Raw genomic sequence first — 23,414 nt, forward strand, 5'->3', positions numbered from 1 at the left:
TAGAGGAGAGTCAGAATCGGGTTGAATCCTGACTTGATATCTGCACAACTCAAGCTCTTGATTAACTTGAAACGTCTGTTATGTCTGCATGTCTTAAGCTACGATAGTAGCCAATGTGAAAGTATCCCAGTGACGCAGTGTGTTTTGTTTTGTAAAGGCCAAGCCAGGTGTGGAACACCCAGAGGAGCAGGGTCCCAGCATCAAGAACCTGGACTTCTGGTCCAAACTCATCACCCTCATCGTGTCCATCATAGAAGAGGACAAGAACTCCTACACACCCTGCCTCAACCAGTGAGCCTGTCACTCTCTTGCTCTAGCTGTCTATTTCATTCTCTCTCTCTCTCTCTCTCTCTCTCTCTCTCTCTCTCTCTCTCTCTCTCTCTCTCTCTCTCTCTCTCTCTCTCTCTCTCTCTCTCTCTCTCTCTCTCTCTCTCTCTCTCTCTCTCTCTCTCTCTCTCTCTCTCTCTCTCTCTCTCTCTCTCTCTCTCTCTCTCTCTCTCTCTCTCTCTCTCTCTCTCTCTCTCTCTCTCTCTCTCTCTCTCTCTCAAAATACATAACTCTGTGTTTCTTACCGTCTGCAACGTGTAGGTTTCCTCAGGAGCTCAATGTGGGTAAAATCAGTGCCGAGGTGATGTGGAACCTGTTTGCTCAGGATATGAAGTACGCCATGGAGGGTGAGCACTGAATAAAGTCGCACAATCCTCACTAGTGGTTTAGCTATTGGCACGGAGGCAGTTTGTCAGAGCATAAGGGCTTTTCTCGATTAGCCTGTTAGCGCTACGTGGCGGAGAATAGATCACCCCTCTGGGCTCGTTTGCTCTTTAATTAAGAGCTTTGTCTTTCCTCTCTCTCTCTTTCTCTCATTTTCTCTCTCCCCTCTCTCGTTCTTCTCTCTCTCAGAGCATGAAAAGAACCGGCTGTGTAAGAGTGCGGATTACATGAACCTGCATTTTAAAGTCAAGTGGCTTTACAACGAGTACTGCAAAGACCTGCCCTTCTTCAAGAGCCGTGTGCCCGAGTACCCGGCGTAAGTGCCACCCTGTGCCATGATGACACACACACTCACATTAACACACACGTATGCATGCATGCAGGCATACACAAGCACGCACACACTCTCACACACACACATACACACGCACACACACACACACACACAACACACTACCTCTCTGGTACTGTACAGCACAGCCCATAAGCAAGACCAGATGGACTCTACAGCCACCGAAGTTGTTTGAAATAGAAACTTCCAGTGGGGTCGACTCATATCAAACCACCCGTGTGATTTCTCCTAGGTGGTTTGAGCCGTTTGTCATCCAGTGGTTGGACGAGAATGAGGAAGTGTCTCGAGACTTCCTGCACGGTGCGCTGGAGAGGGACAAAAAAGACGGGGTAAACTTTTCCACTTCTTCTCCTCAAATGTAAATGAGGAGTCACATTGGTTGTGGCAGAATTAAAGTAATCCCTTCCTTTGTAGCTTCCTCATTTACCATCCTAGTTATCAGGCAGACTTCTCATCCTCTGCCTTTCCTGCACTCATCAAAGACTTCCCTGAGACAATGGAATCCAAAGCACAAAAAGTTAAGAAAGTGTAGAGAGAGACTATAAAGAGATTTGCTCAGACTGCTCTCATGTAGGGAGATAGTGTTTGAATGTACCAACCTGTGGATTAATGAGCCATGTTCTCATTACCCAGCAACCCCTGGGGAACTGCCACAGACTCACCTCTGGCCAATTAGAGGCAGACAGACAGACCCAGCTGACCTGGCTGTCTACCCTGTCTGGTCTGCTGTCTGGCTTCAAACAACCCTAGAGATCCTCGAACCAGACCACAACAATCATGATTATTTATGCTCTCAGAGCTCAGTGGTCCTGCAGCCTTCACAACATCTCTCTTCTCCTCCCTCTCAAATATACTCCATCTCTCAAACCTCTCCCTTTATTCCTCCCCCTCTCTCTCTCTCTCTCTCTCTCTCTCCCCTGATGTTAACAATCTGTGGCCTCTGTCCCTCAGTCATAAATGTCTCCCTACTCCTCTCCCCTTCTCTTCACTCTCTTCTCTTCCTTCCCCTCTCTCCCCAGTCTCTCTCTCCTCCCTCCCCAGTCTCTCTCTCCTCTCTCTCCACTCTTAATGCTCTCTCTCCTCTCCTCTCTCCCCCTACAGTTCCAGGTAACGTCGGAACATGCTCTGTTCTCCTGCTCCGTAGTGGACGTCTTCTCTCAGCTCAACCAGAGCTTCGAGATCATCCGCAAGCTGGAGTGTCCCGACCCCCAGATCGTAGGCAACTATATGAAACGATTTGCCAAGGTACACTACAGTATTCGACACCCTATATCCACTTCCTTAATGGCTGCATGGTGATAAGCTGAGCCAGCATGCCCAGTCACAGAGACAGTAGTTGACATACTCCTATCGCCTTCTCTCTCCTCAGACCATCGGTAACGTTCTCCTGTCCTACGCTGACATCATCTCCAAGTGCTTCGCTAACTACGTCAACATGGAGAAAGTGGTGAGTGGCCAATGACTCGACATGACACATGTTGTATGGGGATGCACTACAGTACAGTGCTTGTGCATTTCAGTGAAAATGTGCGATATTTGGATAGTGTAGTTGATAATGACTTTGTGTTGTTTGCAGCCATGCATCCTGATCAACAACATCCAGCAGCTCAGAGTTCAACTGGAGAGGATGTTTGAGGCCATGGGAGGAAAGGATGTGAGTGGCTCTCTTTTCCCTGTTTCCCCCCAGCCCAGGCTGTATCTGACTGTATATGTGTTGAGAGTGTCTGTGTCTGTGTGTGTTAGCCTGTCTCACTGACCAGGTTTCTCTGCTCAGGGCATCTATTCTCCTTGACCGTCTGTTTGTTGGGGAATGTTTCCGTGTGCCCGCTGAGAGCTCTGTGTGAGAGCCCCGGTGCTCTGCCAGTCTCACTGTCACTTTTTCCCTCTCCCTATGTGTGTGTGTGTGTGTGTGTGTGTGTGTGTGTTTGTGTGTGTGTGTGTGTGTGTGTGTGTGTGTGTGTGTGTGTGTGTGTGTGTGTGTGTGTGTGTGTGTGTGTGTGTGTGTGTGTGTGTGTGTGTGTGTGTGTGTGTTTCAGCTGTGCAAGGAGGCCAGTGACTTCCTGAAAGACCTGCAGGTGAAGCTGAATACTGTGATGGATGATCTCAGCAGGATATTTTCTGTCAGGTGAGGTGGGCACACTGCTGGGCACACTGCTGGGCACACTGCTGGGCACACTGCTGGGCACACTGCTGGGCACTGCCAGGCAACAGACAGACATGCAAACTACCCATACATGTCTACTCCAATATGTCTTTCATTAATATCACAGTGTCTTTCTCTCCTGGTAAAATGATTGGTCTCATCTGAATATGTCAAAATGGTTACATTTAACCACGTTACGTCTCCTGTGTGTCTGTTTGTGTGTAGTTTCCAGCCGCAGATTGAGGACAACGTGAAACAGATGGGAGACATCCTTGGCCAGGTGAAGGGGACCAACGTGGGGGCTAACAACTGCAGTAGCGTGGCCCAGGACGCTGACAATGTGCTGCAGCCCATCATGGACTTCCTGGACAGCAAGTGAGTGAGAGAGATGTTGCTAATCACTTTTTGGCAGCAGTCTCTCTTTCTGCCGTTGTCTTTCTTTTTCCAGTCTCTTTCCATTTTGCCGTCTGTCTTATTTTCTCTCTTTCAACTCATCTTGTTCTCTCTCTCTCTCTTTCTCTCTCTCTCTCTTTCTCTTTCTCTTTCTCTCCTGTCAGCCTGACGCTGTTTGCTAAGATCTGCGAGAAGACGGTGCTGAAACGTGTTCTGAAGGAGCTGTGGAAACTGGTGATGAACACCATGGAGAAGACTATCGTCCTGCCCCCTCTCACTGACCAGACGGTACGAACACCCACCCCTCTGAGCACACACATACTTATGCACTACATGCTCACACGCGCACACACACACACACACTAACATGCACACACTCACACATACACACACTGACATTCACACACACACACACGCACACGCACACACATACACACACACTAACATGCACACACTCACACATACACACACACTAACATGCACACACTCACACATACACACACTGACATGCACATCGTCTCACATACTTCAATGCACACACACACAGCCCACACTGCCAACACTACCCACAATGCCAACTGCTACACAGGCACAAGCCACCTCTCAGTATGGGATGGGAACCAAGACAGATCAGAGTTATTTTTAGTCAAGGCACTCTGCTCTGATATGTGGTATGTGAATATTTGATCTGTTCTGAGGAGGACTTCAGCAATTGGTACAGTGAAGGCTCTCCCACAGTGAGCAGCCAGGACAGCTATTAGACAGGATGAGGAGTAGGGTTGAGATGGCAGACATTTTGTCTACATTATAAGATGGCTCCTCTGCTTACACTGTAAGGATAAATAGATCAGATTAGTGATTAAGATTAGCCTGATACGCCCCTCTCCCCAGCCCCCACGCCCACATACAAAAAGACCCCAACTCTTCCATTCACTCGATGGATGTAGGTGAAACCCAAAAGTGGGAAGGAGTGCATCATATCATTCTAACCCCAGCTCATGGCTGCTCTCCAGGATAGTGCTCCTAGTCACAAACAAACATCTAAACTACTTCAAACTCAAAAGTAAAATAGACACACAAAAAAAGTGCAATTTGGACCTAGGATTTGCCGTCAGTTCTGAGCCTTTCATGTTGGAAAGCAGCCGGTATTTATTTTGTTTTTGATATATCTGTTCTCATTTTTATTTGGTAACAAAAGAGCCTCACATCATTCTATAATAGTGTATGGTGGGTTAGTCCCCGGCCACTCTCTCAGCTCTCCCACGGGTGCAGAGACAGGGTCCAGAGGGGGTGTTACAGTACCAGTACCAGTCTCAGTTAGGGCCAGGACGATACCAGTATCGCGATAGTCGTTAGTATCGTGGCAAGGAAGCAAAACACAAAGCGGATTTAACTTCTTTAGGAAAACAGCCCTAATGTTGTAAACAAACATCATTATGTTGTCATCCAGAGTCACATGTATTTACTTTCCAAGCTACAGCACACAATATTTTACATACAGCAGGTTTTTAAAGGACCAAAGAGTTTGGGCTGCTTTGTGTTTTCCTGTTTGCCATGGAACATGGTATCATCACAGCCCTAGTCTCAGTCAGTACTGTAGGTCCCTCTGGCCCTCTGCCTATCCATCTGGTATGCGTGTTGCTGCTGCTTGGAGGATTGATCTGGGGCTCTGTGCAGCGTCACTGACCCTCCTTTCTGGTTATTACATCCTGCTCCCACTGCTCTTCCTCCACAGATGATTGTAAGTACGGCACTCCTGCGTGTCAGTGTGTCTGTCTGTCCCACAGTCCGTTAGTGGTCGGTCCTCTGCTATATGTGGCTGCAAACTATCCCCCCCCCCACATCCTCACTCCTCCTATCTGTCTCTCTGTCTTCTACCTGCTCTGTTGTTCCTCTCCTGTTCTCCTCTCTTCTCCTGTCCTCCTCCACCTCTGTCTCTCTCTCTGTTCTCCTCTCTTCTCCTGTCCTCCTCTCTCTCTCTGTTCTCCTCTCTTCTCCTGTCCTCCTCTCTTCTCTCTGTCCTCCTCTCTTCTCTCTGTCCTCCTCTCTACTCTCTGTCCTCCTCTCTTCTCTCTGGCCTCCTCTCTCTGTCCTCCTCTCTTCTCCTGTCCACCTCTGTCCTTTTGTCTCTGAGGTGAGAGCAGGATGGTGCATTCCTGACTGACTCAGAGCGGGCGCCGCCCTCCCCCCTACGAACCCTCCAATCGGGCAACCCCCTGCCTCCCACTGACCCCTGCCCTGCCCCCTTTCTGTGCTCTCTCTCTCTCCTTCACACTCTCCTGTCCTTAGGAAGTGACACTTCTCTAGCTGTTGCCTTGTTCTTCTTGCATCGTGTTCCAGGACTCTACTCCTTCTATGGGTGACTGGCGTTGTGATGGTTTAATATCTGGTGCCCCCCCCACCCTCTCTTCTCTGCCCCCCTCTCCCCTATCTCTCCCACTCCCCCCACGTGTTCCCTGTTTGAAGTGTGTCACCCTGCCCTATGTGGGTCTGTTGCTTGCGTCTGATCTTCTCCAACTCCACTGTAGTAAGTCTCCTAGTATGTCTCTGCAGGCCTGCTGTGTTGATCTGTCCTGGTTTGGTTCCATGTCCTGTTGTTGTAGAATGATCGTCACAATAACATAGTGATACTCTAAGGTATATACTTTCACCAAGGCTGGTCTATACCAGAAGTAGTATTCTACGCTTGTGGAGTTCAGGATTGGTGACATACACACGCAGTAGACATTATGTCTAAGAACACACTTTGCCGCACAAAAACACTCTCAATGCTTAAAGAAAAGCTATTTTCTGCCTTTAAGCTTTTTCCGAAATGTTATCGTACCTGGTCTGGAAAATCAAGGTTTCTGTTGATTTACTTTTATTTATTTATATTTCTAGAATATTTTTCATTTTTCAAATATTTTTTTTCAAATGTTATATTTTGAAATGGTTTAATATCTGTTAGACATAGCTTTTCATTGTGAGATGTGTGAATGGACTCTATCTGCGGACTGGTGGAGGTACAGTTAAAGTCGAAAGTTTACATACACTTAGGTTGGAGTTATTAAAACTCGTTTTTCAACCACTCCACAAATTTCTTGTTAACAAACTATAGTTTTGGCAAGTCGGTTAGGACATCTACTTTGTGCATGACACAAGTAATTTTTCCAACAATTGTTTACAGACAGATTATTTCACTTATTATTCACTGTATCACAATTCCAGTGGGTCAGAAGTTTACATACACTAAGTTGACTGTGCCTTTAAACAGCTTGGAAAATTCCAGAAAAGGATGTGATGGCTTTAGAAGCTTCTAATAGGCTAATTCACATAATTTGAGTCAATTGGAGGTGTACCTGTGGATGTATGTCAAGGCCTACCTTCAAACGCAGTGCCTCTTTGCTTGACATCATAAGAAAATCAAAAGAAATCAGCCAAGACAGCCAGACTTGTGGACCTCCACAAGTCTGGTTCATCCTTGGGAGCAATTTCCAAACGCCTGAAGGTACCACGTTCATCTGTACAAACAATAGTACGCAAGTATAATAGTACGCAAGTATAAACACCATGGGACCACGCAGCTGTCATACCGCTCAGGAAGGAGACACCTTCTGTCTCCTAGAGATGAACGTACTTTGGTGCGAAAGTGCAAATCAATCCCAGAACAACAGCAAAGGACCTTGTGAAGATGTTGGAGGAAACAGGTCCAAAAGTATCTATATCCACAGTAAAATGAGTCCTATATTGACATAACCTGAAAGGCCGCTCAGCAAGGAAGAAGCCACTGCCCCAAAACCGCCATAAAAAAGCCAGACTGCGGTTTGCAACTGCACATGGGGACAAATATTGTACTTTTTGGAGAAATGTCCTCTGGTCTGATGAAACAAAATAGAACTGTTTGGCCATAATGACCATCGTTATGTTTGGAGGAAAAAGGGGGAGGCTTGCAAGCTGAAGAACACCATCCCAACCGTGAAGCACGGGGGTGGCAGCATCATGTTGTGGGGGTGCTTTGCTGTAGGAGGGCCTGGTGCACTTCACAAAATAGATGGCATCATGAGGAGGGAAAATGATGTGGATATATTGAAGCAACATCTCAAGACATCAGTCAGGAAGTTAAAGCTTGGTCGCAAATGGGTCTTCCAAATGGACAATGACCTCAAGCATACTTCCAAAGTTGTGGCAAAATGGATTAAGGACAACAAAGTCAAGGTATTGGAGTGGCCATCACAAAGCCCTGACCTCAACCTATACAAGATTTGTGGGCAGAACTGAAAAAGCGTGTGGGAGCAAGGAGGCCTACCAACCTGACTCAGTTACACCAGCCCTGTCAGGAGGAATGGGCCAAAATTCACCCAACTTATTGTGGGAAGCTTGTGGAGGCTACCCGAAACGTTTGACCCAAGTTAAATAATTGAAAGGCAATGCTACCAAATACTAATTGAGTGTATGTAAACTTCTGACCCACTGTGAATGCGATGAAAGAAATAAAAGCTGAAATAAGTAATTCTCTCTACTATTATTCTGACATTTCACATTCTTAAAATAAAGTGGTGATCCTAACTGACCTAAGACAGGGAATTTTTACTTGGATTAAATCAGTAATTTTGAAAAACTGAGTGTAAATGAATTTGGCTAAGGTGTATGTAAACTTCCGACTTCAACTGTATTGTTGGTCGTCAGTGGCCTGTCCCCTTATAGGCAGCTAGTATGGGTTCATTACCGTGCTGGATCTACTGCTCATACTGATATAGACCTGACTGGCTGTAGGCTAAACTCTTAAGGTCATTGATAAAGGCACAAATAGACCTTATGTTGATCAGTAGAATTTGATCTGTAGATTTTACTTGTCGGACCCATTTAAAAAAGAGAGCTAGAATGGATTGGCTTTGAACCATATCCATTAGCCTATCAGACGGACAATTACTGAGATGTCCACGCAATTAGTCAGTCAGCCAATCAGACTGTGGGGACAGGATCCTTCCTGAAGTATTAACCAATGTCCTCTCTTTACAGGGCAGGGTGAAGCTTGCTTGTCACAGTGATGTAAGGACTAAAATCACTTTAGCTCAATGTGTCCTGTCTTCTCTCCTCTCTATGTCTCTTTCTCTGTGTTTTCTCGCCTCTCCGTCCGAAACAAAGTGGTGGAAGCGATCGTTTCTCACCTTTGTTTTTAAAACGGCGTTCCTCTTTGCCGGTTTACCGTACCGTCCTGTCTGTTGTGGGCCACCCCCTGTAAACCTATCTGCAGCTACCTGCCTCCCAGCCTCCACACAACCCAAGTAGTGCTGGACACATGGAGGGTTAACATTACACAACATTAGCACACTAACAAACAGCCTTTAGGGCCGGACTGTTGTTGACCCGCTGCATGACCATGTTCCTGCTGCAGTCTTACTGTTGTTCAACAGACTGGCATTGAGCGTCCATGATGGCATAAATGATTTGATAAGCCACATTTATGAGATGAGAGTGGAACCCTTCTTGTTATAATCCTTTTGTAGGATGATAATGATTCTGATAATGATAATGAGTCTTTGTACAGGTTTTTTTGTTTGTTTTGTCTGTTTTTCTGTTGTTTTTGCTCTCTAATTTGAAGAGTGTTATCTTACAGATAAGGTGTAACCATGGTGATGGGTACTATGTGGAGCACTTAGTGATATATTCTGCTAACAGAGTATCACAGAGTCGTCATAGATACGGGATATATCACCACAGTGCTACTGCGCAGGCTGTAGGGTTCTGGCTTGTTGAACCTCTGCATCTGTCTGTCTGTCTGTCTGTCTGTCTGTCTGTCTGTCTGTCTGTCTGTCTGTCTGTCTGTCTGTCTGTCTGTCTGTCTGTCTGTCTGTCTGTCTGTCTGTCTGTCTGTCTGTCTGTCTGTCTGTCTGTCTGTCTGTCTGTCTGTCTGTCTGTCTGTCTGTCTGTCTGTCTGTCTGTCTGTACTGCATTGTCTTGCTTTGTGTGCGTGAGCGAGATAATGACAAGTATGATCATATTTCTGACAGTCCTTTGATGTGTTAAGTGAGTTTCGGAGTGTGTATGTGAATATGAATGACTCAGAACTGTGTCTGTCCTTTGTGATGTGACGTTAGTCTGTGTGACAGCTACCCTGTGGCGTGACGATAATAACGCCCTCTTCCCTCGTTCTCTGTTCCCTCTCTCTCTCTCCCCCTCTGTTTATACCTCTGCTCGCCTCTAGGGCACTCAGCTCATCTCCAACGCTGCCAAACAGCTGGGACAGCTCTCCAAGATAAAGGTACCATACATCGTATCTCGTGCCACGTTGGCACTGTCTGTATTTCAGATAATGAGTTATTTGTTTGTGTTATTAATCTGTATGTGTGTGTTTCTCAGGAGCACATGGGTCGTGAGGAGGCCAAGGCACTGTCCCCTAAGCAGTGTGCTGTGATAGAACTGGCTCTGGACACCATCAAGGTACAACCCAACACCCCTCTCTCTCTCCAGGACCTCAGCTACAGTCGTGCACGCACGTGCGCACACACACACACACACACACACACACACACACACACACACACACACACACACACACACACACACACACACACACACACACACACACACACACACACACACACACACACACACACACACACACACACTTTGACTTGATCACTGTTTAAAATGCACAGCATATTATGAACAGAGAGTTTTAAGCCTTCTGTTGAAGGTCAGTAAACGTGTACGCCTCAGGCTAGTGCAGTTAAGCAACCCTAATCTAGAAAGGCTCTTTTTAAAGATACAGTGTGAGGAGGAATTCCTCCGTAGCCTGTGCCGTTTGATTTAAGGCAGATTAAGCTGAGGTAAATGAGGCTAATTTGTAATGGTCATTTGAATAAGGACTTGTCAGTGAGCCAAATGGCAACTACTGCTCTTCCTCATGCCAAGAGTGCTATAGCTGTAGAATACTAAACCACAGTGTGTTACCAGAGTAGTGCATCCTCAGGAAACATCAATGTGCCATTATCCCAGAAAAAACTAAGTAGTACAAATGGAATGTCTGAAATGGGTATGCATCAGTGGAGGCTCCTCAGAAGAGGAAGGGGAGGACCATCCTCCTCAGTGAATTTAATAAAAATAAAAATTGGAAAACAAAGTTATCCTTTTTAAATAAAACTATACTAAATATATTCACATGACCAAATCATTGATTAAAACACACTGTTTTGCATTGAAGGTCTACAGTAGCTTCAGCAGCAGTCTGTAGGGTATCACCATGGTGTAGCCGGAGGACAGCTAGCTTCCGTCCTCCTCTGGGTACATTGACTTCAATACAAAATCTAGGAGGCTCATGGTTCTCACCCCTTCCATAGACTTACACAGTAATTATGACAACTTCCAGAGGACGTCCTCCAACCTGTCAGAGCTCTTGCAGCATGAACTGACATGTTGTCCACCCAATCAAAGGATCAGAGAATGAATCTACTACTGAAACATAAGGTACAGCTAGCTGGCACTGCAGTTCATAAAATGTGGTGAGTAGTTGACTCAAAGAGAGAGAAAGACAATAGTTGGACAGTTTTCAACAAATTAATTTCTTCAAAAATGAAGGAGAGAGAGAGTTAGAGATTTTGTCCTTTTTTTTCAGTTTCAGTTTCACTTCTTAGATAGCAAATGCAGCTGGCTAGTTTTTACTAACTAAAAAACCCAGCTCAAATAGAAGGATGCTATGTTAGCTAGCTGGCTATGACTTTCCAACACAACACTGGAACACTTCCAAGTCAAGGTAAGCTTTTGGTTTTATTAATTTATTGCCAACGGGGTCCGCCATTCTAACTTCTTACTGACTGTACACTGTAACGTTACTCCATGATTGTAGCAGGTTTACTAATGCATTCATTCTATTTGCTATGTTGACTAGGACGTTACTTTAGCTAATATGGGGACAATGATGTAGGCACTGTGTAGCGGTTATGAAATGGTTTGGCTTGGAAAGGTTTTTTCACCTGGTCACATACAGCTGATGTGTGGTTCATTGAAGTCCACAAACAAAGAGTAAAGGTGAGAGGAGAGTGCATAGAGGCTAGAATGAATACAATGTGGCTGCTATGAAATTGAACTGTGTTTATGTGTGATCATGGGTGTATTCATTCCGTCGATTCTGTTGAAAAACGTTTCTTAAATGGAAGCAAACGAAACGGGGATAAAAATACCTGAATTTGTCCAATAGAAACTCTCGTTTGCAACTGTTGGACTATTGATTACACCCTAGATCAGCTAGATGCAGGCAAGAGTGCAAGGCAGTATAGAATGTGTAACTGTCTTTCCATGTGTCACTGTCTGTAACCTAAACATTTTCTATCGACCTGTGTGCACCTACATTGTAAACATTCATTCATAAGCTTGGTTGTAGCAACCTCATGATGGGTATAGGGAAAATTTGAGTATCATGTAGTAGCCTGAAACTATTGATGTTACATTGAACTGGGTGAATGGAATATGAATGACAGTCATCCAACATGGGGTAATAGAAATAAGGCCATGCTCATAAAAAATAGAATCCTCCCTCATCATAAACGACACTGACCGCCAGTGGTCTGCTTGTAGTTTATTTCAGTGACATACGGGTGTGGGTCTTGTGTGCATACTCAACACACTTCAGCCTAGTTTGGAAACAGCTATAGTCTGACTCTGTCTTCTCTCTGCCGTACTGTAGCAATACTTCCATGCTGGAGGGGTGGGCCTGAAAAAGACCTTCCTGGAGAAGAGTCCTGACCTGTTGTCTCTACACTACGCCCTGTCCCTCTACACCCAGGCCACAGACAAACTCATCAAGACCTTTGTTTCATCTCAGAACGCACAAGGTAGGGTGCCTGTCCACCCCATCTCTTCCCCCAGTTTCTCTCTCTCTATTTTTCTCACTCTCAAGTCTTCCCTTTCTTTAATTCCTTCCTCTCTCCTTTACCTACCTCTGTACAGTCCGTTTATCTTTATGGACATTGATGTGTGTAATATGGCCAGTTATTGATTGTAGTATGATGCCATGAAACTGTATCCTTGTTTGCCCTTTGTACTGGTATGCACCAGAGACATTCTCTAACATATCCCTGTGTTGTGTTTACTCCAGGGTTTCCCAGACACCCATTGTTTTTATTTCCTGTTCAATATTCCTGTGGTTTTATAGAGCAGAACCAAACACTTTGGAAGAGTGCTTCCTCTCTCTGCGGTATGAAACATTCAAGTCTCCAGTCAGGCTCTCCGGGGGCAGAAAGAGAAACGCGTAATGTGATCGGACAGGCATTTTCAGATGAAAAATGAATGAGAGATTCTCCTGTCCTTCTCCCTTTTCCTCATCCCTCAATCATGATATAACAGTGACGGTGTGTTACGCGGTGGAAACACTGACATACTTTGTCTCTGAACGCCCCTGGCTGGAAACCCCACTTAATGAATGATCATTTGAAATGTAATTAGAACAAATGACTTTGGTGCTTTTGGAGACTGTTAAACCACACTTCATAGCGACGGCACAGTGGGAAGGAAGCTGTGTGTGTGTGTGTGTGGCTTGGATGAGGACCACCATAGACTACATCGAGTTACGTTGGATGGTTAATGATGTAACTTCAATAGATGTCACTGATAACAGTATATTAATCAAGGACAACATCAATTCTACGTCTGAATCTATTTGACTCCCCTTTTGACTCTCTGACTCTATCTCTGCACTCTTTATAATTCTCCATGTCTTTTCTATTTCCTCTCACCTTCTTCCTCCTCCTCGTACCCCTCTATCCGCTAGTTTTCGGCGGGAAGGGGGTGAGGTTCACGGCTAGTGAGGATGTGTACCCAGAGAAGGGTATGTGGACACTAAGGGCCTGAAACACCAGGCCGCCAAGAACCCAGACCTCCATTTACATACGCATCCTCAGACTACTCTCCTGCCTGCTTAACCTTAACCTTATCCCCACACACAAACACACACTGACAGCCCAATAGCATGTACAAACATCCTAACACGTGCATAGGGACATGCATGCATATGATGACATACAGTACACACAAATGATGTATGTACTACATATACATACCCAGTATGTATGACCAGAAACTACTAAGGCATGGTAGCCATCAGACAGAGAGACAGACAGACAGACAGACAGAGAGAGAGAGAGAGAGAGAGAGAGAGAGAGAGAGAGAGAGAGAGAGAGAGAGAGAGAGAGAGAGAGAGAGAGAGAGAGAGAGAGAGAGAGAGAGAGAGAGAGAGAGAGAGAGAGAGAGAGAGAGAGAGAGAGAGAGAGAGAGAGAGAGAGAGAGAGAGAGAGAGAGAGAGAGAGAGAGAGAGAGAGAGAGAGAGAGAGAGAATTTTATTTTTAACCACATCGTCTGTCTCCTGCAAGGTCTTGGAGTTGGAGATGTATTTTTCTCCTCCTTCCTGAATGATGGAGTGATGATGATAATGAAGTGTGGCTCGGTTTGTCTGGAAGGGCTCCCTGTTCTTGTTGGCACCCTCCCATACCATACCCTTATCTAAACACACACACTCCACCGTCCCTCAAATGTACAGAGTGGCCAGTCGTCCCTCCCCAGGGCAGGTTCCTCCAGCAGTGACAGGAGGTGAAAGTTCCCTCCTCCCCCTGGGCGTAACACCAAATCGTCCAATCAGCAGTGGTCCCTGGGGTCAGGTGATGTGCTCTCTGTCAGTATGCATCAGAGCTGAGGGAGCTGACTCCACGTCTCCTCTTCAGAGGTTTAGTCACTAAACTGCTAAACTTAGCCCCCCACTGCCTGTACACATACACACACACACACACACACACACACACACACACACACACACACCGGGGAGCCCAGGAGACACAGTTACATGTAGAGCATAACCTCGGCTACAGACAATATTTGCTCTCCTCTTGTTTTCGCTGCTCTCACAGGGAGTCATACTTGTTCAAGCTCTCTTCACCAGTATGACTTAGAATCACTCACTGTGACTCACATGTCTACGTCAGAAGCTCACTGAAATACTCTGTAATATGCCATTATTCTACTAGTTCCTGTCAGCTGCCGGATGTAGGCTGAGTAGTGGAGGATGTGCGTTATGTTCAAGTAATGAGATTTGAGATATTAGGTTGATTACAGCAGTAGAAGAGGAAGGAAGAGTCTCTCCACACACACACACACACACACACACACACACACACACACACACACACACACACACACACACACACACACACACACACACACACACACACACACACACACACACACACACACACACACACACACACGGCTCGCCCTCTATAATTTATGATAATGCAGGACGTTTTCCAAAAGGGGAACTTTTAATGCCAGGCTTCATACCTACTGTATTATGTATTAATTCATGCTATATCGTGCAGACTTTTAATTATAGCCAGTTTAGCTTGCTCTTATTCCACAAAGAAGAGTGTATCTTTAGCCTGTTTTTGTGAGCCTCAACAGAAAGGGAGGCCAGATGGCTGAGTGCTGCATTCTCTGAGTGACTGGAGGACTGATAGTCACATCATGCCCCTGGAGAGAAACAGACAGAGCTGCCAGAACTCTGTTATCTCCCTCCTATAGAACACGGGCTTCACTAGCCTGTCACATCATGCCCCTGGAGAGAAACAGACAGAGCTGCCAGAACTCTGTTATCTCCCTCCTATAGAACACGGGCTTCACTAGCCTGTCACATCATGCCCCTGGAGAGAAACACACAGAGCTGCCAGAACTCTGTTATCTCCCTCCTATAGAACACGGGCTTCACTAGCCTGTCACATCATGCCCCTGGAGAGAAACAGACAGAGCTGCCAGAACTCTGTTATCTCCCTCCTATAGAACACGGGCTTCACTAGCCTGTCACATCATGCCCCTGGAGAGAAACAGACAGAGCTGCCAGAACTCTGTTATCTCCCTCCTATAGAACACGGGCTTCACTAGCCTGTCACATCATGCCCCTGGAGAGAAACAGACAGAGCTGCCAGAACTCTGTTATCTCCCTCCTATAGAACACGGGCTTCACTAGCCTGTCACTCACTGACACTCAGGCTGCTTTCAGTCACCACTGATTAAAACATACAGAGACGTAAATCATTACAAACTGAGATCACATTTTAGGCAAAGAAAGTCAATCAACCTACCCACTCCCCATCACCCCTCTTCCCTCCCAGACAAGCTGTCCGTAACTGACTGGGAGCCCTCTACAGGGAGCCCTCTGCATGTATCTCCCTAACCCCTCGCCCCCCCAGGCCTAGCAGCATGGATCGAAGGACCCCCAGGCCAAGACCCCAAACCCAGGCCCAAAGATGAGTTATTCTGTGTTGTGTGGCGGGGTATACACATACCCTGGTCGTGTGCAGCTCAAAACCTGTTGGCTTTCTGGGCATTATCGCACCAGAAGTCACAAGATAACAAGCCCTCTATAGGCATGTGTGCACCCTGCCTCAGGATAACTTGTGACTGGGCTGGGGCCGATGGGCTGCTCTCACCGCAAGGTCCCTCTAGTCGCCATGCTTGCTCTGGGTAAAGGGTTTAGCAAGGAATGGGTCTCTCCGTCTGACTGGATCCATCTCAGCATGTTACTTGCCTGCTCTGCCCAGCAGCAGTAGACGAGGACCAAGATAACCCTCTCCTCTCTTACCACCAGTCTCCTCTATCCCACTGTCATCCCCCCTGCATCCTGACTGACAGGCTCCTACCCCCTGGGGCCGGGCAGGCAGAGTCACAGGACAGCTATGAGTGGCTACATAAGATCATCCTAAAATCTTGAAATATCATCAGATGGTTCTCGTATTTATTTTGCCTGGAACTGTTGAGTGAAAAAACATTTACAACCCAAAACCACTCCTAGCTGCATGATTGTCTCATACGGGCCCACTTCAGCACCAGAGGCATTTCTCAAACCCTCCTATACACTATATATACAAAAGTATGTGGACACCCCTTCAAATTTGTGGATTTGGCTATTTCAGCCGCACCCGTTGCTGACAGGTGTATAAAATCGAACACACAACATCAATAGACAAATATTGGCAGTAGAATGGTCTTACTGAAGATCTCATTGACTTTCAACGTGGCACCATCATAGGATGCCACCTTTCCAACAAGTCAGTTCGTCAAATTTCTGCCCTGCTAGAGCTGCCGCGGTCAACTGTAAGTGCTGTTATTGTGAAGTTGAAACGTCTAGGAGCAAGAACGGCTCAGCCGCGAAGTGGTAGGCCACACAAGCTCACAGAATAGGACCGCCGAGTTCTGAAGTGCGTAGCGCGTAAAAATAGTTTGTCCTCAGTTGCAACACTCACTACCGAGTTCCAAACTGTCTTGGGAAGCAACGCCAGCACAATAACTGTTCGTCGGCAGCTTCATGAAATGGGTTTCCATGGCCGAGCAGCCGCACACAACCCTAAGATCACCATGCTCAATGCCAAGCATTGGCTGGAGTGGTGTAGCTCACCGCCATTGGACTCTGGAGCAGTAGAAACGCATTCTCTGGAGTGATAAATCACACTTCACCATCTGGTAGTCCGACGGATGAATCTGGGTTTGGCGGGTGCCAGGAGAACGCTACCTGCCCCAATGCATAGTGCCATTTGTAAAGTTTGGTGGAGGAGGAATAATTGTCTGGGGCTGTTTTTCATGATTCGGGCTAGGCCCCTTAGTTCCAGTGAAGAGAAATCTTAACCCTACAGCATACAATGACAGTCTAGACGATTCTGTGCCTCCAACTTTGCGGCAACAGTTTGGGAAAGGACCTTTCCTGTTCAGCATGACTATGCCCCCATGCACAAAGCGAGGTCCATACAGAAATGGTTTGTCAACATCGGTGTGGAAGAACTTGACTGGCCTGCACAGAGCCCTGACCTCAACCCCATCGAAAACCTTTGGGATGAATTGAACACCGACTGCCAACCAAGGCTAATCGCCCAACATCAGTGCCCAACCTCCCTAATGCTCTTGTGGCTGTATGGAAGCAAGTACCCCCAGAAATGTTCCAACATCTAGTGAAAAACCTTCCCAGAAGAGGGGAGGCTGTTATAGCAGCAAAGGGGGGACCAACTCCATATTAATGCCCATGATTTTGGAACGAGATGTTCGACAAGCAGGTGTCCACATACTTTTGGTCATGTAGTGTATGTTGTTTGTTTTACAACTCTCAGACACAATTACATCTGCCATACTTAAGCATACAGCCTATAATGGCTGTATTGTACTTTCATTGAGGGAGTATGAGCTGAAGGGAAAGTATTCTGGCTATAGTGTTGGCCTGTCTGCAGTAGCAGTAAACGAGATAAGAGGAGTGACTTGTGCCCCCCCCCCCCCCCCCCCCCCCCCGTTGTGCCAGGCTCTGGAGTGGACGACGCCGTGGGAGAGGTGTCTATCCACGTGGAGATCTTCACCCACCCCAACACTGGAGAGCACAAGGTCACCGTCAAAGGTCAGTGTCCACTGAAATCTGTAAGAGATTTCATTTCACTGTCTAAATAGAAGTTGTAACACACCATCCATAGACACAGAAAATGTCTATGGACGGTGTGTTAAAACATTGTTAATAAATGCCCCCCCCCTTTTCATTTTCCTTCTCTGTCTCAGTGGTGGCAGCCAATGACCTGAGGTGGCAGACCACGGGGGTGTTCCGTCCCTTCGTGGAGATCTACATCATCGGTCCTCACCTGGCTGACAAGAAGAGGAAGTACGCCACCAAGTCCAAGAACAACAGCTACGCCCCCAAATACAACGAAACGTTCACATAGTGAGTACTACAGTCTGGTCTCAGTGGTCTGCCGATTGTGGTGGCGTCGTAGTGGAACTTATCATGTTGAATACGGATAGGGAATCCTGTCAGTTTTTCATCTATTTACAGTGATTATTATTATATTATTATATTGTATTTAGCAGACCACCTATATGCTTTTATCATGCGATGCTCTACCAACTGAACTAAAGAGGACCACCTCCCTTATACGAGTGGTGGATCAGTGTAGATGCATTGATTTGAATGGTGTGTCTCTGTCTCGTCTCCTTGCAGCACCCTCAGTAACGAGGTGGGCACAGAGTGTTACGAGCTGCAGGTGTGTGTGAAGGACTACTGCTTCGCCCGGGAGGACCGTACGGTGGGCATGGCCGTGATGCAGTTGAAGGACATGTCCTCTAGGGGCAGCGTGGCTTGCTGGCTCCCCCTGGGGAAACGCGTGCACATGGACGAGACGGGCCTCACCGTCCTCCGCATCCTGTCCCAGCGCAACAACGACGACGTGGCAAAGGAGTTCGTCAAGCTCAAGTCAGACCAGCGTTCTCCCGAGGAAGGCCGAGGCTGAGAGGGCAAAGTCTTTATTCGATCAGCGCCACCTACAGGCTAGGAAGTCCTTCTGCGGACTGACTGCAAGTCAAACCACTGCCCTGATGTTGTAGTGTTGGACAAGCACAGAGAAACAGTTCTTTACTACAGTACTGTACATACATCTCATTGAAGAAGACGTGATACCATCTACAGGCATTGCCCTGATTGTCTTGAAAGCACCGATGTCTTTATTATGAATATGATTAATTATCTTGTAAAAATGCATAGATATAATCGTAAACACAGAAAACCCCACAACACTGACCAACGTTCACACACACAGAGAGTTGAAGTCATAGAGTATATAGAGTATGTAGTGGGCTCTCTCTATTTCCCATAGCATAGGCCATGTCTTAGTGCTCTCCAATCACACATTTGAACTAGAATCTGCCAATCTCTCTTCTTGTAGCCTTGAAAGTCTTGACGTCTCTTCTATTACATTAACTCCACGTTCCCTTCCTTTGTCTAGACTAGACTAGTGCCAATGGATCAATCCATAATGTTATGCCAAGTCAAGCCCTAAGCACAAGTCAACAGGACCAACTGTGAACAGCAGACCATCAGGCTTTTAGGCCTCATACATTCCAAAGAGTCAGGTTTACACACACTGGTTTATGATACTATTTCCATGGGTTGTCCACCGTGGGCTGAATTCTGGATCTTCTCTCATTCCGACATGGAGTATCTATAGCAGAGCAGGCTGGACAAATTATAAATGTAAATGTTTATAAGTATTAATTAGAGATATTATCAGTGAATTGATGGTATATTTAAAGACTATATGAAGACTTTGCACTTGAACGAGAGTGTCCCTGTCTGTCTGTCTGTCTGTCTGTTTGTCTACCCTGTTACAGAGCCTGCTGCCTGAAACCCTCTAATGCCTTGTCCTGTCAAACCTGTTGTCCGTCTTCAGTACATAGTGAGAGCAACCTGATGAAGACAAGCCTCAGGGCTCTGTAGTTCATCAGCACGTGTGTGGGTGTATGTTCAAGAGAAGGAGATGAATGAGTGTCTATACAGGTGTGCTATCTTAATCTTAAGTTACTATGTGGATTTTAATTAATGGACATTTTTGTAGGGGTTTCTAAATGTTTAGTTAGGATAATTCAAGTCTGACATTTTAAAGTGGAAATTACAAACTTTAGAAGCATTTTTAAACCTTGACTATATTACAATTTGCATTTGCTGCAGCGCCGGAAAAAGATTCTGCGACAACAGAGTGATCAAATTAAGATAGCACATCTGTATACTGTTTGTGTGTTATATTGTTACAATGTTGACCTTGTGTAGACACCAGTGTTGCCTGTTTGTGTAAATGTGTAAATCACAGAAAGCCATCAAGAACATAGAACACAATATAGTGGAAGAACACATAGTCTATAGTATATTTAGATTCTTTCAGAATTTCCTAAGTGTCTTTTACTTGGTGGAATGCAAGTAAAACATTTTGGGTGAAGGTTTATTGCTTGTTTGATCAGAAACGTTTAGTGGGCTGAACAGTACAGAGTATAAACAGAGCTCCATTAGTTTGCCTTGGAAAACAGCCACCTCCTCTCCTTTAACCTCTCTGATCAACATGTGTCAGCGTGGAAGAGAGCAGTTAGAGACAAAACACTGAGACATTTCTTACCGCTTGTGTTGCCATAGCAACCTCTTGTCAAATGAAGATGTCAGGCCACGGGTGACCCCCACGGTCTCTTTTTTTGTCTTTCTTCCCCTCTGCTGGGGGAAGCACACATGACCTATAACCTTTTACCTAGAATGGCCAGGCTGTCTGGTCCTGGTTCTGAGCACACAGGGTCTGTCCACAAGGGCTATAGTACGGAACTGATCCTGCCTGCCCTCTTCAATGGTGAAACTTGCCATAGCTATGTGGGGGGAAAATCTCATAACATTCATGGCATGGCTCTCACATTTAGAAGAAGCACATAGAAAGCATGCAAAGGGTAGTAAGCACAGGGAAGGGTAGTAAGCACAGGGAAGGGTAGTAAGCACCGGGAAGGGTAGTAAGCACCGGGAAGGGTAGTAAGCACAGGGAAGGGTAGTAAGCACAGGGAAGGGTAGTAAGCACAGGGAAGGGTAGTAAGCACAGGGAAGGGTAGTAAGCACAGGGAAGGGTAGTAAGCACAGGGAAGGGTAGTAAGCACAGGGAAGGGTAGTAAGCACAGGGAAGGGTAGTAAGCACCGGGAAGGGTAGTAAGCACCGGGAAGGGTAGTAAGCACGGGGAAGGGTAGTAAGCACGGGGAAGGGTAGTAAGCACCGGGAAGGGTAGTAAGCACAGGGAAGGGTAGTAAGCACCGGGAAGGGTAGTAAGCACAGGGAAGGGTAGTAAGCACCGGGAAGGGTAGTAAGCACCGGGAAGGGTAGTAAGCACAGGGAAGGGTAGTAAGCACAGGGAAGGGTAGTAAGCACAGGGAAGGGTAGTAAGCACAGGGAAGGGTAGTAAGCACCGGGAAGGGTAGTAAGCACCGGGAAGGGTAGTAAGCACAGGGAAGGGTAGTAAGCACAGGGAAGGGTAGTAAGCACAGGGAAGGGTAGTAAGCACAGGGAAGGGTAGTAAGCACAGGGAAGGGTAGTAAGCACCGGGAAGGGTAGTAAGCACCGGGAAGGGTAGTAAGCACCGGGAAGGGTAGTAAGCACAGGGAAGGGTAGTAAGCACAGGGAAGGGTAGTAAGCACCGGGAAGGGTAGTAAGCACAGGGAAGGGTAGTAAGCACCGGGAAGGGTAGTAAGCACAGGGAAGGGTAGTAAGCACCGGGAAGGGTAGTAAGCACAGGGAAGGGTAGTAAGCACAGGGAAGGGTAGTAAGCACAGGGAAGGGTAGTAAGCACAGGGAAGGGTAGTAAGCACAGGGAAGGGTAGTAAGCACAGGGAAGGGTAGTAAGCACAGGGAAGGGTAGTAAGCACAGGGAAGGGTAGTAAGCACAGGGAAGGGTAGTAAGCACAGGGAAGGGTAGTAAGCACAGGGAAGGGTAGTAAGCACAGGGAAGGGTAGTAAGCACAGGGAAGGGTAGTAAGCACAGGGAAGGGTAGTAAGCACAGGGAAGGGTAGTAAGCACAGGGAAGGGTAGTAAGCACAGGGAAGGGTAGTAAGCACAGGGAAGGGTAGTAAGCACAGGGAAGGGTAGTAAGCACCGGGAAGGGTAGTAAGCACAGGGAAGGGTAGTAAGCACAGGGAAGGGTAGTAAGCACAGGGAAGGGTAGTAAGCACAGGGAAGGGTAGTAAGCACAGGGAAGGGTAGTAAGCACAGGGAAGGGTAGTAAGCACCGGGAAGGGTAGTAAGCACAGGGAAGGGTAGTAAGCACAGGGAAGGGTAGTAAGCACAGGGAAGGGTAGTAAGCACAGGGAAGGGTAGTAAGCACAGGGAAGGGTAGTAAGCACAGGGAAGGGTAGTAAGCACCGGGAAGGGTAGTAAGCACAGGGAAGGGTAGTAAGCACAGGGAAGGGTAGTAAGCACAGGGAAGGGTAGTAAGCACAGGGAAGGGTAGTAAGCACAGGGAAGGGTAGTAAGCACCGGGAAGGGTAGTAAGCACCGGGAAGGGTAGTAAGCACAGGGAAGGGTAGTAAGCACAGGGAAGGGTAGTAAGCACAGGGAAGGGTAGTAAGCACAGGGAAGGGTAGTAAGCACCGGGAAGGGTAGTAAGCACAGGGAAGGGTAGTAAGCACAGGGAAGGGTAGTAAGCACCGGGAAGGGTAGTAAGCACCGGGAAGGGTAGTAAGCACCGGGTACCTACAGGGTATTGGTGGTGTTGTAGCTCATAGTGCATGCATGGTACCCAGACTGTATCTAGTGCCATTCCAGGACCAAAGGTCCCAATTTTCACCCCTTTATCATTGATTAAAGTTCTTGGAGGAGGTTGAGCCTGCAGGATAGGATCGTATGTATTCCTGTGATGTCAAAACTGGATTATATTAAGACTGTCAATGGAATGACAGGTCTCTCATCTCATCCCACTCTCTCCCCTCTAAAGCCCACTACACTGCCTCCCCTCTCTCCCCTCCACAGCCCACTGCACTGCCTCCCCTCTCTCCCCTCCACAGCCCACTGCACTGCCTTCCCTCTCTCCCCTCCACAGCCCACTGCCTCCCCTCCACAGCCCACTACACTGCCTCCCCTCCACAGCCCACTACACTGCCTCCCCTCCACAGCCCACTACACTGCCTCCCCTCTACAGCCCACTACACTGCCTCCCCTCCTTCCCCTCCACAGCCCACTACACTGCCTCCCCACCACAGCCCACTACACTGCCTCCCCTCCACAGCCCACTACACTGCCTCCCCTCCTTCCCCTCCACAGCCCACTGCACTGCCTCCCCACCACAGCCCACTACACTGCCTCCCCTCCACAGCCCACTACACTGCCTCCCCTCTACAGCCCACTACACTGCCTCCCCTCTACAGCCCACTACACTGCCTCCCCTCCTTCCCCTCCACAGCCCACTACACTGCCTCCCCACCACAGCCCACTACACTGCCTCCCCTCCACAGCCCACTACACTGCCTCCCCACCACAGCC

At 47.1% G+C, this 23,414-nt stretch overlaps 1 protein-coding gene across 1 annotated transcript in view; it reads left to right on the forward strand.

Moving 5' to 3' along the window:
* Positions 1–18,874, forward strand: part of LOC120055192 (protein unc-13 homolog A-like) — a 48,088-nt gene extending 29,214 nt beyond the window's left edge. The window contains 17 exon segments of the mRNA XM_039003113.1: positions 158–291; positions 589–674; positions 901–1,027; positions 1,296–1,392; positions 2,165–2,308; positions 2,433–2,543; positions 2,640–2,717; positions 3,100–3,188; positions 3,432–3,581; positions 3,764–3,887; positions 8,598–8,627; positions 9,784–9,840; positions 9,939–10,019; positions 12,262–12,409; positions 17,902–17,994; positions 18,150–18,309; positions 18,586–18,874. Coding sequence (XP_038859041.1) covers positions 158–291; positions 589–674; positions 901–1,027; positions 1,296–1,392; positions 2,165–2,308; positions 2,433–2,543; positions 2,640–2,717; positions 3,100–3,188; positions 3,432–3,581; positions 3,764–3,887; positions 8,598–8,627; positions 9,784–9,840; positions 9,939–10,019; positions 12,262–12,409; positions 17,902–17,994; positions 18,150–18,309; positions 18,586–18,874 — 1,998 coding nt within the window.
* Positions 18,875–23,414: the final 4,540 nt, after the last annotated feature.

Source organism: Salvelinus namaycush, chromosome 10 (assembly GCF_016432855.1).
Source record: "Salvelinus namaycush isolate Seneca chromosome 10, SaNama_1.0, whole genome shotgun sequence".
Taxonomy (NCBI): domain Eukaryota; kingdom Metazoa; phylum Chordata; class Actinopteri; order Salmoniformes; family Salmonidae; genus Salvelinus; species Salvelinus namaycush.